Source organism: Mus caroli, unplaced genomic scaffold, assembly GCF_978045245.1.
Source record: "Mus caroli unplaced genomic scaffold, Mus_caroli_1 scaffold_7, whole genome shotgun sequence".
Lineage (NCBI taxonomy): Eukaryota > Metazoa > Chordata > Mammalia > Rodentia > Muridae > Mus > Mus caroli.
Genome location: NW_028227262.1, coordinates 30,550,829 through 30,563,589, shown reverse-complemented (window position 1 = coordinate 30,563,589; position 12,761 = coordinate 30,550,829). Strand labels below are relative to the sequence as shown.

At 51.6% G+C, this 12,761-nt stretch overlaps 1 protein-coding gene across 2 annotated transcripts in view; it reads left to right on the top strand.

The window, feature by feature from the left end:
- The window catches only part of Rasgef1a (RasGEF domain family member 1A), a 77,853-nt gene extending 66,230 nt beyond the window's left edge, over positions 1 to 11,623 (top strand). For both annotated transcript variants that reach the window (XM_085840104.1, XM_085840103.1), the window contains exons 2-13: positions 1,866 to 2,069; positions 4,515 to 4,637; positions 5,878 to 6,015; positions 6,722 to 6,943; positions 7,225 to 7,299; positions 7,669 to 7,761; positions 8,776 to 8,878; positions 8,956 to 9,035; positions 9,848 to 10,039; positions 10,839 to 10,962; positions 11,168 to 11,240; positions 11,515 to 11,623. In XM_085840104.1, the coding sequence (XP_085696230.1) occupies positions 1,872 to 2,069; positions 4,515 to 4,637; positions 5,878 to 6,015; positions 6,722 to 6,943; positions 7,225 to 7,299; positions 7,669 to 7,761; positions 8,776 to 8,878; positions 8,956 to 9,035; positions 9,848 to 10,039; positions 10,839 to 10,962; positions 11,168 to 11,240; positions 11,515 to 11,539 (1,446 nt within the window). In that variant the 5' untranslated portion in view covers positions 1,866 to 1,871 and the 3' untranslated portion in view covers positions 11,540 to 11,623. The remainder of the gene's footprint in view (positions 1 to 1,865; positions 2,070 to 4,514; positions 4,638 to 5,877; positions 6,016 to 6,721; positions 6,944 to 7,224; positions 7,300 to 7,668; positions 7,762 to 8,775; positions 8,879 to 8,955; positions 9,036 to 9,847; positions 10,040 to 10,838; positions 10,963 to 11,167; positions 11,241 to 11,514) is intronic.
- Positions 11,624 to 12,761: the final 1,138 nt, after the last annotated feature.

The following is a 12,761-nucleotide window of genomic DNA, read 5'->3' as shown; positions in this document are numbered from 1 at the left end:
AGTCTCTGTGCTATTCCCATGTATGGCCACAGTGTGTGTGTGTGTGTGTGTGTGTGTGTGTGTGTGTGTGTATGTGTGTGTGTGTGAACCTCATTTAGCTGGCACAAGACATTGGAGGCTGGAATGTGCAGGGGATGCAGATTCCCTGGCCTTCTGTTTGCCTGCACAAGAGACATCCCTGTGTCTTGGTCAGGGACAGGTTCTTGGCGAGCCAGGCCTGGAACAAGATCTTGAATTTTAACAAGATCAGGTGCTCTTGCTGCCACGAGGGGGCACATTTAATATTATAGAGAATCCATGTTGCGTGGGCTGCCTGTGTCGTTGGTGCACATGTGACATGCAAGTGACACCAATCCATGGTACAGGTGATGGGGGTCTAGGGCTGATCTTATAAGGGGTGTTGTGGCTCCCTCCAAGACTTCAGAAGTGCACTTCCACTGCCCTGAGGTTCCCAGAGCCTGAGACTCCCCGCTCAAGCCTTCCGTCTCCTGCCTTTCCTGCCAGCTGTCTCTGCATCCTGGCCTCCACGTGTCCGTGTCCGTGAGACCAATGGCTGTGACTTGACCTCTGTGCGAGCTTTCAGGAAAGAGTAGCATGACAGTACAGAATAAATGAGATGGCTCAGTGCCACCACTTACCGCCATTTACAATACTGAGTATTGGCTTTTGCCATGTGTCTCCTCCAAGTGATTCCTGCAGACTTCAGAGTCCCACGGTAGGGTAGCCTTCGGGAACTGTGCCTGTCCCAAGGACTCCTACTGGTTCTTCAGGCTTCTCTCCTTACTGCCCCCTCAGTAGCAGCAGAATCACAGTATACGGAGACCCATGCAGCCTCCACCTGTCTGTGGTTCTCCCAGCAGACTGACTATACCAGCCTTGCCCAAGGGTCTCCACGGGGGCCATATGAGTTAGTGGGAAGTTAGAGCATGTCCCTTACCCTCAATTATACCTCCTGTCCAGAGCCCTGCTGCCTCCATAGAAGCAAAACTCCAGTGTTTTTCCAGAGGCAAACTCTGAGGTTTCCCATCCAGCGTAGGCAGTCCCAGAGTGCAATTCCACTAGGATACTGCCCTGCCTGCTTTAGCACCAATTCCACATGTCCAAAAGCCAGTTACAGACATTCCCCAGACCCTGTCTGTTACTCTGTGCTGTGCTGGTAAGTGGCTCAGGCTTGGTAAGGTGGAACTGTCCATCACCCCGCCTCATCTGCTGCTACTTGACCAGACAAGCTCTCCCAGTGTTCCAGCAAAACCAAATAATCAGCTTCCAGATGCTTCTCTGGCCGTATTTCTTAGCTTCTCTGTTCAGAGCAGACCCTAAGCTCTCTCTCAGCAGTGGTGGCAGCAGCAGCAGCAGCAGCAGCAGCAGCAGCACACTATACTCTGGCCCTACAACATACACTGATTAGCCCAGCCCTTAGACTACTGCCTCTGCTAATCCCTTAATCCCTCTGTGCATCAGCCTCAGGAGCTGGCATCTGCTGCCCTGAAGGGTGTTCCTTGGTGCTCCTCAGGAGCCGCATAGCTAATGAGCGATCAGTAGTCACACATATCCATCATTCACACTCCATCACTTTGGCTGTCTTGACCACAGGCTCCCTATACTTGCTCCTGAGTTTATTCTCTGGATACAGTTCCAGGAGGCCTATGATTGGGACACAGAGACCTTACACTGAGTCAGGGTCCCTGGAGTGAGATCTAGGATCCAAGGAGCAGGTGGTGAAGAAATTCTCATCAGAGCTACAGCATCTGGGGGACCACCAAGCTGCCCAAGCTCCTCTCCTTTGGGGCTCCTAGTCAGCCTTGCATGCACGTAGACTGCCGGCCACCTGGGACAAATCTCATACCCTTGTTCTTCTTTCCCAGGAAGCTATGCCCCAGACATCTGTGGTCTTCTCCAGCATCCTTGGGCCCAACTGTAACAGACAGGTGCAGCCTGGCATGGGGGAGAGAGGAGGTGGGGCCAGCAGCGGCTCCAAGGACCTCATTTTTCAAGATGGACGCCTCACTTCTGGGTCCTTGGAGGCCTTGATGGAGCATCTGGTTCCAACTGTGGACTATTATCCTGATGTGAGTGGCTGGGACCTGAGGGAGCTGCAGTGGCAAGTGACTGGGAGGGGAAATGTTCAGGGAGGGGAGGGAGACCCAGATGGGGCTGTAGAGTTAGATGGAGCAGAGGGATTGATGGGCAGCAGGGCCAATACTGCCTCCTGGGCTTTCATCATCTCCTACTGTGCACATAGAAGCCTGTCTAGAGGAAGCTGAAGTGACTTCCCTATGCTCCAAGTAGATTAAAAACAGGGAGGACACATAGGAAGCAGAGATATACAGAGGTCCCACCCCTGAGAGAAGGTAAGGCCAGCATCAGGCCCTATGACCTGCTAGCCCAGACTACTTCCTAGAGCTCATCCCTGAGTTGAGAAGCACAAATCCTCAAGGAAGGAGAGCCACCCCTTCTCTGAGGCATGTGGATGCCGGAGCCCTTTACCTACCCATCAATAGTCCAAAGCCTTCTTCCTCACCTCAAGGTGGCATCTGGGAACAGGGAAGACAGTCTCTTGTCATGTTTGGTCTCCTTCCACCTCTGATGGGTGACGTCTCTTAGCAAGAGTAGCTCTGCAGGCTAGTCCCAGACAAGCAGCTTTTCCCTGTCTGTCTGAGCAGCCCCTGTCCATCTGTCCCAGCCACCCCTGTCTGTCCTTCCCAGAATTCTGTCTGTCCTGGAGGCAGACTTGAGGCTCTTGGCCTTCAGAACAGGGCAGGAGGAATTGCTGCTTTATAGCTGCCTCTTTTCCTCTTCCCTCTTTCCTTCCTTTTTTCTTCTCTGTTTTCTTTCTTCCTTTCCTTCCTTCTGTTCTCTCTCTCTTCCTCCCTCCATCCCTCCCTCCCTTTCTGTTTTCTTTCTCTCTCTCTCTCTCTCTCTCTTTTTTTTTTTTTTTTTTGGTCTTTTGAGACAGGGTCTCACTATGTGGGTCTGGCTATCCTGGAATTCATTATATAGGCTGGCCTTTAATTCACAGAGATCCACCTGCCTCTAACTCTATAGAGTGCTGGGATTAAAGGTGTGCATCACTATGCCTGGCTATATTTAATTGATTGATTGATTGAATATATTCATATATTCAAATATTTATATATGAATATATATGTATATATGTATATTCATATATAAATATTTTGCCTGCATATATACCTGGAGCCTCTGGACTAGAGTAAAGAGACAGTTGTGAACTGCCATGTGGATGCTAGGAATTAAAGCTGGGTCCTGTGGAAGAGCAGCAAGTGCTCCTAACCACTGAGCCATCTCTCCATCCTCTCAAGGGCAGTGCTTTGGGCTGCTTGGCTTCTCTGTCTTTAAGGCCACCCATTCCCTCCCTGGGCTCTGGCAAGGCAGGCCTTCCCCGTGCTTCCTTCCATCCATCCAGCCTATAAGCCCTGTCAAGGACTAGTTAGGGCTGACTATGGTGCTGATGGTACAGAAATGGCTGGTGAGAGACTGGGACAGAGGAAGCCTAGGTCCAGAAGAAACCCACAGCAGGGCCACAGTCCCTTAGCTCTGGCTGTGCTGTGAATCTGTGATCTTGTACCAAAGCAAGGAAAGGTCCCTGGATGGGCTATCACAGAGAATCTCAGTCTGCTACCACCCAGTTAGTTCTCAGAACACTGTGCCCTGGGATGCCTCCTGCAGGCTCCCAGGATGGTCTAGCAGGTCAGGAAGTAGAGTGGGGTGTCCAGCAGTTCACTGGCTTGTGTTCAGAGTTTCTGATCTTCTCTCCTTGTAACTGCTGAGTACACACATACCATGAAAACATACCAGAAGCTTTCCACTCCTTGTAGAGTGGAGCTAAGAATCCAAGATGTGACCCTACTATGTTTTTCATTGCATGTCTGAGTTGCCTGGGGTGCCTGAGCACTAATGCTATACACCTTGGGACATGTTACAGGAAGCTTACAGGGTCAGAGGAAGACCTAGTGTCACAGGAAGAACTGCCTCCAGTAGTCTTGCATGCCCTATGGCACAGACATGTCCTGCTTCAGGCTGCGTGCACCCCCTGCCGACTAAGCCCAGCTGGCCTCAGATTGGAGCAGGGAAATTCCTGTCCTGTGGCTTTGGAGTTGGGACCTAGGGACCTAGGCATCCCAGCCTACATCAGCCAAATGGGGATAGACCAAGGTCCGAGTGGGGTAGAGTCCCCCAGAGAACCCCAACCTACAGTACCAACTGTCCATGGGCCTATGAAGGTCCTGTAAGAATGGACCCATGGAAGACACAGCATGTCACCTAAGAAACCCGGCAACAAGCCTGGAGGGCCACCCTCCCCTATTTTGGGACAGAGGGTACTGCAGAATTCCAACAGAGCTGTGTCTCCTAATTATGCAGACCTAGCAATAGAAAGAAACAAGGTCGTACAAGATAAAGGAAACCATGTAGGCAGAGGAGAAGCCAGGCCAAGCACAACCGAGAGTACCCATGGGAATGTTCTGGCCATCAATCACCTCCTCTCCTTCCTGCAGCGGACATACATCTTCACGTTTCTCCTGAGTTCCCGGGTCTTCATGCCCCCTCATGACCTTCTGGCTCGAGTAGGGCAGATCTGCCTGGAGCAGAGGCAACAGCTAGAGGCTGGGCCTGAGAAGGTAAGCCGCCGAAGGGGTGATGGCCGCCGAAGGGGTGATGGCCCTTTGTCTCCTGGGTCAAAGAGGGGCAGTGAATAGAGAAGATGGGCAGGGTACAGAGGGTCAGTCCTGAGGTCCAGTGCGGGCAGAGCTGCTCTGCCACACTGCAGCCCTGAGGAGTGGCCCTGCAGGCCTAACGGTGCTGCACTGGAGTTAAGCCGCTGGACTTGGAGCCCGTGAATGCTTGTACCCTCCTGTGCTCACAGTCAGCTCACCTCCTACCAGTGCTGGATTCCCTGAAATGAGGTTGTGTGGTGAAAACATCAAGGGGGTCTTAGTCACTGCTACCTTTGTGGGGGCCATGCCCTCAGGATAGCAGCTGCTCACGTAGGAACAATCAGTAGTCCCGGTAGGGCTGTGTGAGCCGTCTGGATTGAGACATTTGGGAAGGAAGCCACCATTACACTGATGCTCTGGAGGTCAGATGCCTGGGCCAGTATCTGCTGGTCCCAGTGTCCAGGACAGGTGTCAGGCTAGGCTCAGCTGGGCAGGGCCTCAATGAGCCTGCAGGTTGGGTCTGAGGAGAGTGGGCCCTCGTAGCAAGAGGGATCTGAAGCCAATACTGTGGTTTGGTTTGGGCAGTGGCGACGATGTAAACCGATTAGGGTCTGGGAGTAGCCATGGCGGTGTCAGCGGGCTTCGGCCTGTGTGGGCACAGTTGAGCATCTTGAGTTCCTCTGATCTCCTCCCTGGGGCAGAGGCTACACAGGGATTCTGAGCAGAATAAACAGCTTTCCCCAGCATACAAGTCCCCACCCCCACCCCCGCCAGACCCAGCCCTGTAGCTCTGTGCTTGGCTTCCTCCTCAGGGCCGTATCTCCTCCCAGTACCTGCCAAACTTGCCTTTGGCAGAGAGGGGCAAAACAGTTTTGTATCGATTGTGATCCTGGTTGGTTTTTTTTTTTTTAATGGGCAATGTTTAACTATTGCAAGTAGAACTGCCTTTCTGTCATGGTAGTAGTGTGTTTTGTTTTAAAAAGTAAATTTAAGTGAAAAAGTCCACTTCAGAGAAATAAGAGATAAATGAGAGCCTCATACTTTGGTGTAGCTATAGCGACACCTCACATGCACATGGGGGCTGTATGCCCAGCACAGGCCCCGGGGAGGGGAGGGGCCCTAGAGTGAAGGGCAACTTCTTACTGTTGCCTGTTGTATGGTCTCCTCTGATTTGGGGGTCTTGCGCATCCCCCCACTGTCCCAGGCCAAGCTGAAGTCCTTCTCGACCAAGATTGTGCAGCTGTTGAAGGAGTGGACGGAGGCCTTCCCTTATGACTTCCAGGACGAGAAGGTCATGGCGGAGCTGAAGGCCATCGCACACCGCGTCACTCAGTGTGATGAGGTGAGGTCCTCCTTTGGTCCTTGGCCAGGCTGCTTGGGTGTTTTCAACGGGGGGGGGGGTAGTTTCTACATGGAATATCCTTATACATGGTCCCTTTTCCAAGAGGGTAGCATGCACAGGCACTAGCTTAGCAGGCCAGCAATGGGCTAGGTGGACCTGTGTCATCCCAACAATTGCCATGGCTCTGCCTTTGCCTTCAGCACCCCCATGCCTTGGTAGGAGCGACCTGTCTGCTCTTCCCAGCTCCCAAACTTGTCTTGGCCTTGGCAGAGACAGAAGCTGGGAAACCGCATGCCCTCTTCCCAGGATGGAGAACCCCGCGTGCTTGGCAGCTCCCGTTTTCTGGGTAGTGAAGCCCAGGGAGAGACTCTTGAGAGGCCAGCGAGCCTAGGATATCCCATCCAGGGAGAAAACCCTCCCTGGTGTCTTCAGCTGACAACCTCTGGGAAAGTTACTTTTCAGACCCACAAACCAAGCTCTAGCCCTACCTTCTGTGCCCTCCACTGGCAGGATAGCCCACTATACCCATCCTTTTCTGCAGTCCCAGGAACCACTCTGGACCCAAAGGTGTACTCAGGTCTGGATAGGAGAGTGGGAGCTGAAAGTCAGAAATAGACCTAGATGTGAGATGGGGATCTTGTGTGGTGGTGGTGGCAGCCTCACTGTCAATCCACTACAGTACCTGATGCAGCCCCGACCCTCACAGGAGAATGGCACAGTGAAGAAAGCCATTGCCCAAATGATACAAAGCTTGCTGCTGTCCCTGGCTGCCCGAAGTCAGCTCCAAGAGCTTCGGGAGAAGCTCCGGTCACCCGTTGTGGACAAAGGGCCTGTCCTTAAGGCCAAGCCACCAGCTGCCCAGAAAGACATCCTGGGTGTGTGCAGCGACCCCCTGGTGCTGGCCCAGCAGCTGACTCACATTGAACTGGTCAGTACTATGCATGCTTTGGCGTTGTATGGAGTGGGGTTGGGCCACACTTGGCATTGCTTAGCCAGGGGTACTTCAAGGATACCTTCCTGCTGGCCAGTCTGGGCCATGATAGGGAAGTTGGCTTGCTAGCTCTTGCCATGACTGTCACAGGCTAGTTGTGGTTCTGTTTGGTGTTGGGTATGTGTGGCATCCTTGTATGAGTGGAAGGGGGAGGGTAGCACTGACTTCTGTCAACGCTCCCTTGAAGCTCTGACTTTTCTCCTTGTCCCCTACTGAAGGAACGGGTCAACAGCATCCGCCCTGAGGACCTGATGCAGATCATCAGCCACATGGACTCTCTGGACAATCACAGGGTACATGGGGACACTCTGGGAGGCATGGCTGGTGGCTGGCCTAGTCGAGCCTGGCACTTGTACTCCAACACAGGTTGAATGCCGGTCTCACTTAGTACATGATATGCACTTTTGAGTACTGGACAGTGCCATCCAATGGGTGTGGCTGTGGCCTTCCTGGGACTTATCATGGAGTTTAGGGATAACTATACAGAGCAGTGCATCATGAGAGAAGCCAGTTTGGACTGATGGGTTAGCCTGTCAGAACAGCTGAGGAAGATGCAGGCATGGTCCAGGCCAAGCTTTGGTCTTGACACCTGGTCAGCCATGATAAGTGGCTTGTCCAAGAAGGGTCCCCAGGGCTCCCTGTGACACACTTTGTCCCTCTAGTGCCGTGGAGACATGACTAAGACCTTCAGTTTAGAAGCGTATGACAACTGGTTCAACTGCTTGAGCATGCTCGTGGCTACAGAGGTGTGCCGGGTAAGTTTCTGCCATAGCAGACCTGGGTAAGCTGGCCCCCCCACCATCTCTGCAAGGCTGACTCCTGTCCTCACAGAACTCAAGTAAATGCACATGGTGCCCACTATCAGTACCCCAGCCTGTCCCTGTCAGCCAATTCACACATACAACAATGATTCTTTTACACGATAACCAAGACCCCATCCCTGGAGTGCTCTCTTGTGTCCAGATCTACTAAGCCAATTATAGTGAGCTTCATTGTCCTCAGCCCATGAGAAGTGGATGAAGATGGAGCAATGTTAGGACATATGCACACACACACACACACACACACACATACACACACACATATATATACACATACATATATACATACATGCATTTAATGCATACACATACATACACACATGTATGTATATATATACATGTATGTACATAATACACACATATACATATAAACACACATACATATAATGCACACACACATACATACACACATGTATGTACATACCTACACACATATACTATATACATATATACATACATACATGTAATGCATACACACATACATGCATGCATGCATACACATGTATGTACATAATACACACATATACATATATACACACATACATATAATGCACACACACATACATACATACACATGTATGTACATACCTACACACATATACTATATACATATATACATACATACATGTAATGCATACACACATACACACATACATGCATACACATGTATGTACATAATACACACATACCTATAATGCACACACACATACATACCTACACATGTATGTACATACCTACATACACATACTATATACATGTATACATACATACATGTAATGCATACACACATACATACATACATACATACAATACATATACATAATACATACATACATACAATACATACACACACACACACACCTGGCAGCTGAATCTGATGCCCTCCCTGCGGTCTTTGCCCAGTGGCCCCTCGTTGGTTCCACATTGAGGCAAACCCACTGTTTCCAGGTGGTAAAGAAGAAACACCGGACCCGCATGCTGGAGTTCTTCATTGATGTGGCCCGAGAGTGTTTCAACATCGGGAACTTCAACTCTATGATGGCCATCATATGTGAGTGTCCAGGCACAGGTGGGGCTGCTCCTGTCACCTGCTTCTCCCTGGCCTGACCTCTGCCCATGTCCCTCCAGCTGGCATGAACCTCAGCCCAGTGGCACGGCTGAAGAAAACGTGGTCCAAAGTCAAGACAGCCAAGTTTGATGTCTTGGAGGTACTGGTGTCTGACCCTCCCCCATCTCGGTCCCAGGCAGCAGGGGTGGGATCTTTCCTGTCACGATTACGCACACGGGACTGGCCTCCTTGGTGCTGGACACTTGAGCTCTCCTGGGCCCTGTTGCTTTGGATTCAACACCTAAAATGAACAAGAGCAGGAGATGAACCAAGGGATGCCGGCCACTGAGCCATCACCATCTCCTGATCCTGGGCCACCTGTGTGTCCCCAGAGGCTGGCAGACAGGTCGTCTGGAGCTTTACATAGATGTTTTTGGCCACAGACTACTTTGTGTTTAGAAAACTCTGATATTTATTCCTCATGGAGTGGGGCGAGGCCTGAGAGGTGTTGGTTTAAGTAGTGGAGCAAAGGAAGACTTTACAGCAGTGGGTCTCAACCTTCCGATGGATGCTGCAACCCCTTAGTAATACAGTTCCTCGTATTGTGCTGATCCCCGACCATAAGATGATCCCATCGCTACATCATAACTGTAATTTTGCTACTGCATATGAATCGTAATGTAAATATCTGTGTTTTCTGATGGCCTTGGGCACCACCTGTAAAAGGGTCTGTTGGTCCAAAGGGGTCGCGACCCACAGGTTGAGAAACATTGCTTTAAAGGCAGGCCTGAGGCCTCCAGCAGGGCGCATAGGGATGTGCCACTCCTGTATAAGTCTCCAAGGACTGGGGATGCTTTGGGCCTTTCCTCCCCCTGTTGGCTGTTGGGCTCCCAGGACTACGCCTTCCTTCTCCGTTTGCTGTCTCATACTCTGCAGAGGGGAATCCTCACTCTATCTTCCCTGTGCCTGCAGCATCACATGGACCCCTCCAGCAACTTCTGCAACTACCGGACAGCCCTGCAGGGGGCGACACAGAGGTCCCAGACAGCCAACAGCAGCCGTGAGAAGATTGTCATCCCCGTGTTCAACCTCTTCGTTAAGGACATCTACTTTCTACACAAAATCCACACCAACCACCTGCCCAATGGGCACATTAACTTCAAAGTGAGCCTAAGCCCTCGAGGTCCCAGCATGGGTGGGGCAGCCAGACCCTCCTGTATGACTGCAGCCACAGACAGTGACTTTATAGCAGGGGGGTGGTTTCCAAGTCCTGCCTGAGGTCTAGAAGGTCCTTTAGGGCCGGATGAACCAGGTGGGTCAGGGCTGCTGTTTAGTCATAAGGTGCAGCTCAGGTCTTTTTGGGGGGACAGCAGATCTCTGAGCTTGTGGCCACAGGGTCTGTATTTATCTGGGATCCCGGTATCAGTGCTGATGCCACTAAGGAGGCAGAGGAGGAACCATCCTTAGGGATTTGGGGTTGGAGAGGGACTTAGGTAAAGAAAGAACTTGAGCAGGATTCCAGATAAACTGGGGAACAGAACAAAGGTACCTTGGGAAGTGTAGTGTACATCAACTAAGGGATAGTTGGATACTGTGCATTCATACCGGTGCCCTGGTAAGGGAGACTGTGGCTTGTCCTGCCGGTGCCCCTCCTGTGCTGGGTGTGGCTGGGGAGCGCCTCAGGCAGGAATCACAGATGGGGCCTTCTGGGTCTCCTGTGCAGGAGAGACACAGGCCTTGCTGTAAGCCTAGTCGCCTGGGCAGGGGTGCAGGGCAACGTGGCCTGAGGGATTTCTGCCATCTCTGAGGCTGTACACGCTGCCGTAGTCCAGCCAGGTTGGCACGCTCCTCTTCCTCCTTCTGGGACTAAGAGCAGCAGCAGCAGATACAGGAACGAGGCCCTGGCTCAATGCCTTGAAGTTCATTCAGGCGAGCACACCGCTGGTGGGTTTTGTCCTTTCAGAAATTTTGGGAAATTTCCAGACAGATCCACGAGTTCATGACATGGACACAGGTAGAATGTCCCTTTGAGAAGGACAAGAAGATTCAGAGTTACGTGCTCACGGCGCCCATCTACAGCGAGGAAGGTAAGGGTGTGTCTGACAGCACACCCATCTCCCCAAGAGCACAATTGTTCCCATGCCCACCCAGGCTCCTTGACCTGTTGAGGTGGCCCAAGAAGTCAGTCAGGGCCCAGTTAGAGTTCCTAGTCCTCTTGTCCTGGGCCCCAGTGACCCTGGAAGGGCAATCCACCTGTGGGGATGCTGGCTCTCAGGGGCTCTCCATCCTCAGCTCTCTTCATCGCCTCCTTTGAAAGTGAAGGTCCTGAGAATCACATGGAGAAGGACAGCTGGAAGGCACTCAGGTAGAACATGCCAGGAACACCTGAGCCTGGGAATGGTGGAGGGTGGGGTGGGCCAGGTGCACCTGAGCCTTGGGAGGGGGATGGTGGGCTGGGGCAGGGGAACCTGAGCCTGGAGAGGGAGGGTGGGGGTGGCAAAAACAGATCTGGCCCTCCCAAGGATGGCTTGGTAAGATGCTGAAGACAGGGCTGGCCTGGGCTTTCTTCTCACAGAGATATGGGCCTGCTCTCTGCCTGCTCAGAGGAGCCTGAGGCAGCCCCTTCTGTCCACCTGCAGGACCACTCTCCTTAATAGAGCCTGAGGACACGGCCTGCAGATGCCAGATGAAGCAGAAAACACGAATCTTGGTGACATTGCGACAGATGCAGGATAAGAGCAGTGAGGCCTCACTGGCTGGGGTCCATTTTGTATATAACTTTTATGAAAAAGAAGATGGTAATTATCTCACGCATCAGCCTTTGGCGCTTACACAGTCCTTTTTTTGTTGTTGTTGTTGTTATTTATTTTAAACGGGGCAGGGCCCTGTTTTGGGGAGGGGCGGGAAAGAGTATCATGGGAGATGGTAACCATGGTAACATCTTATTCTAATGAAATGTAGATTTTTATTTTCTACTTTTGATGATTAACATCCTATAAAAAAAATTTTAAGAGAACCCAACCAAAACTAATGTGAGCCCTGCCTGCTCGGACGCCTCTCCAGCCAGTGTCTCTGATGTTGGGGTTAGTGCCTTAGAGGGTACTGGGAGTCCAGCCTTCCTGTTCCATTGTTGGAACTGAAGCCAACTCTGTCCTGTGCCACAAGGAGCCCACCCTCAGCAGCCTGGGCCACCAGGTTCCCACAGGAAGGGCTGGAGTGGCCAGGAAGTCTCGTGTGCACACTTCTGGAAGGGAACCTTTACATACGGGCTTTCCAAAGTTTACATTTTCATTTTCCTTTATCAGGGATTTATGGGGTTGGGAGGGGACAAGGGGATGCCTGACAGCATATTTTCTGTGAGAATATGTTTGGCAAGTCGTTCTTCAATTGTGGTTTAGAAGGGAAAAAAAAAAAAAAAGAAAGAAAGAAAAACCACCACCACCAACCCGACTCTGCCAATCTAGGGAGGGTATTGTAGTGTTGTCAGTCTTCCGGGCGCAGAGGCACTGCAGGGAAGAAAACACAAAAAAGACGCAAGGATGGCAAGGCTGTCTGAAGCTGGTACACAAAGAGAAGGAAAAGAAACATGGCTATGTGGCAGACAGTCTCCCCTCCCTCTGGTAGGAGCCCCCCCCCCTGCCCCATGGGTATCTGAAACTCAATTAGCCAGGCAGCCCCCACCACCAAAGCACTTCCGGATCAAAGTGTCTAACACGGAGCAGTGTATTTCTGATCCAAACAGGGGATTGCGGTTCATCTTTCCTGTCTGACTTCCCTGCGTGAACCCTGGGTCCTGGGTGGGATGGCTCTGTCCCTCAGACAGCTGGAGACATCTACACTGATTTGCTTGGCTTGGGTGGGAGCTGCCTGTCTAGAGGCCCAGTAT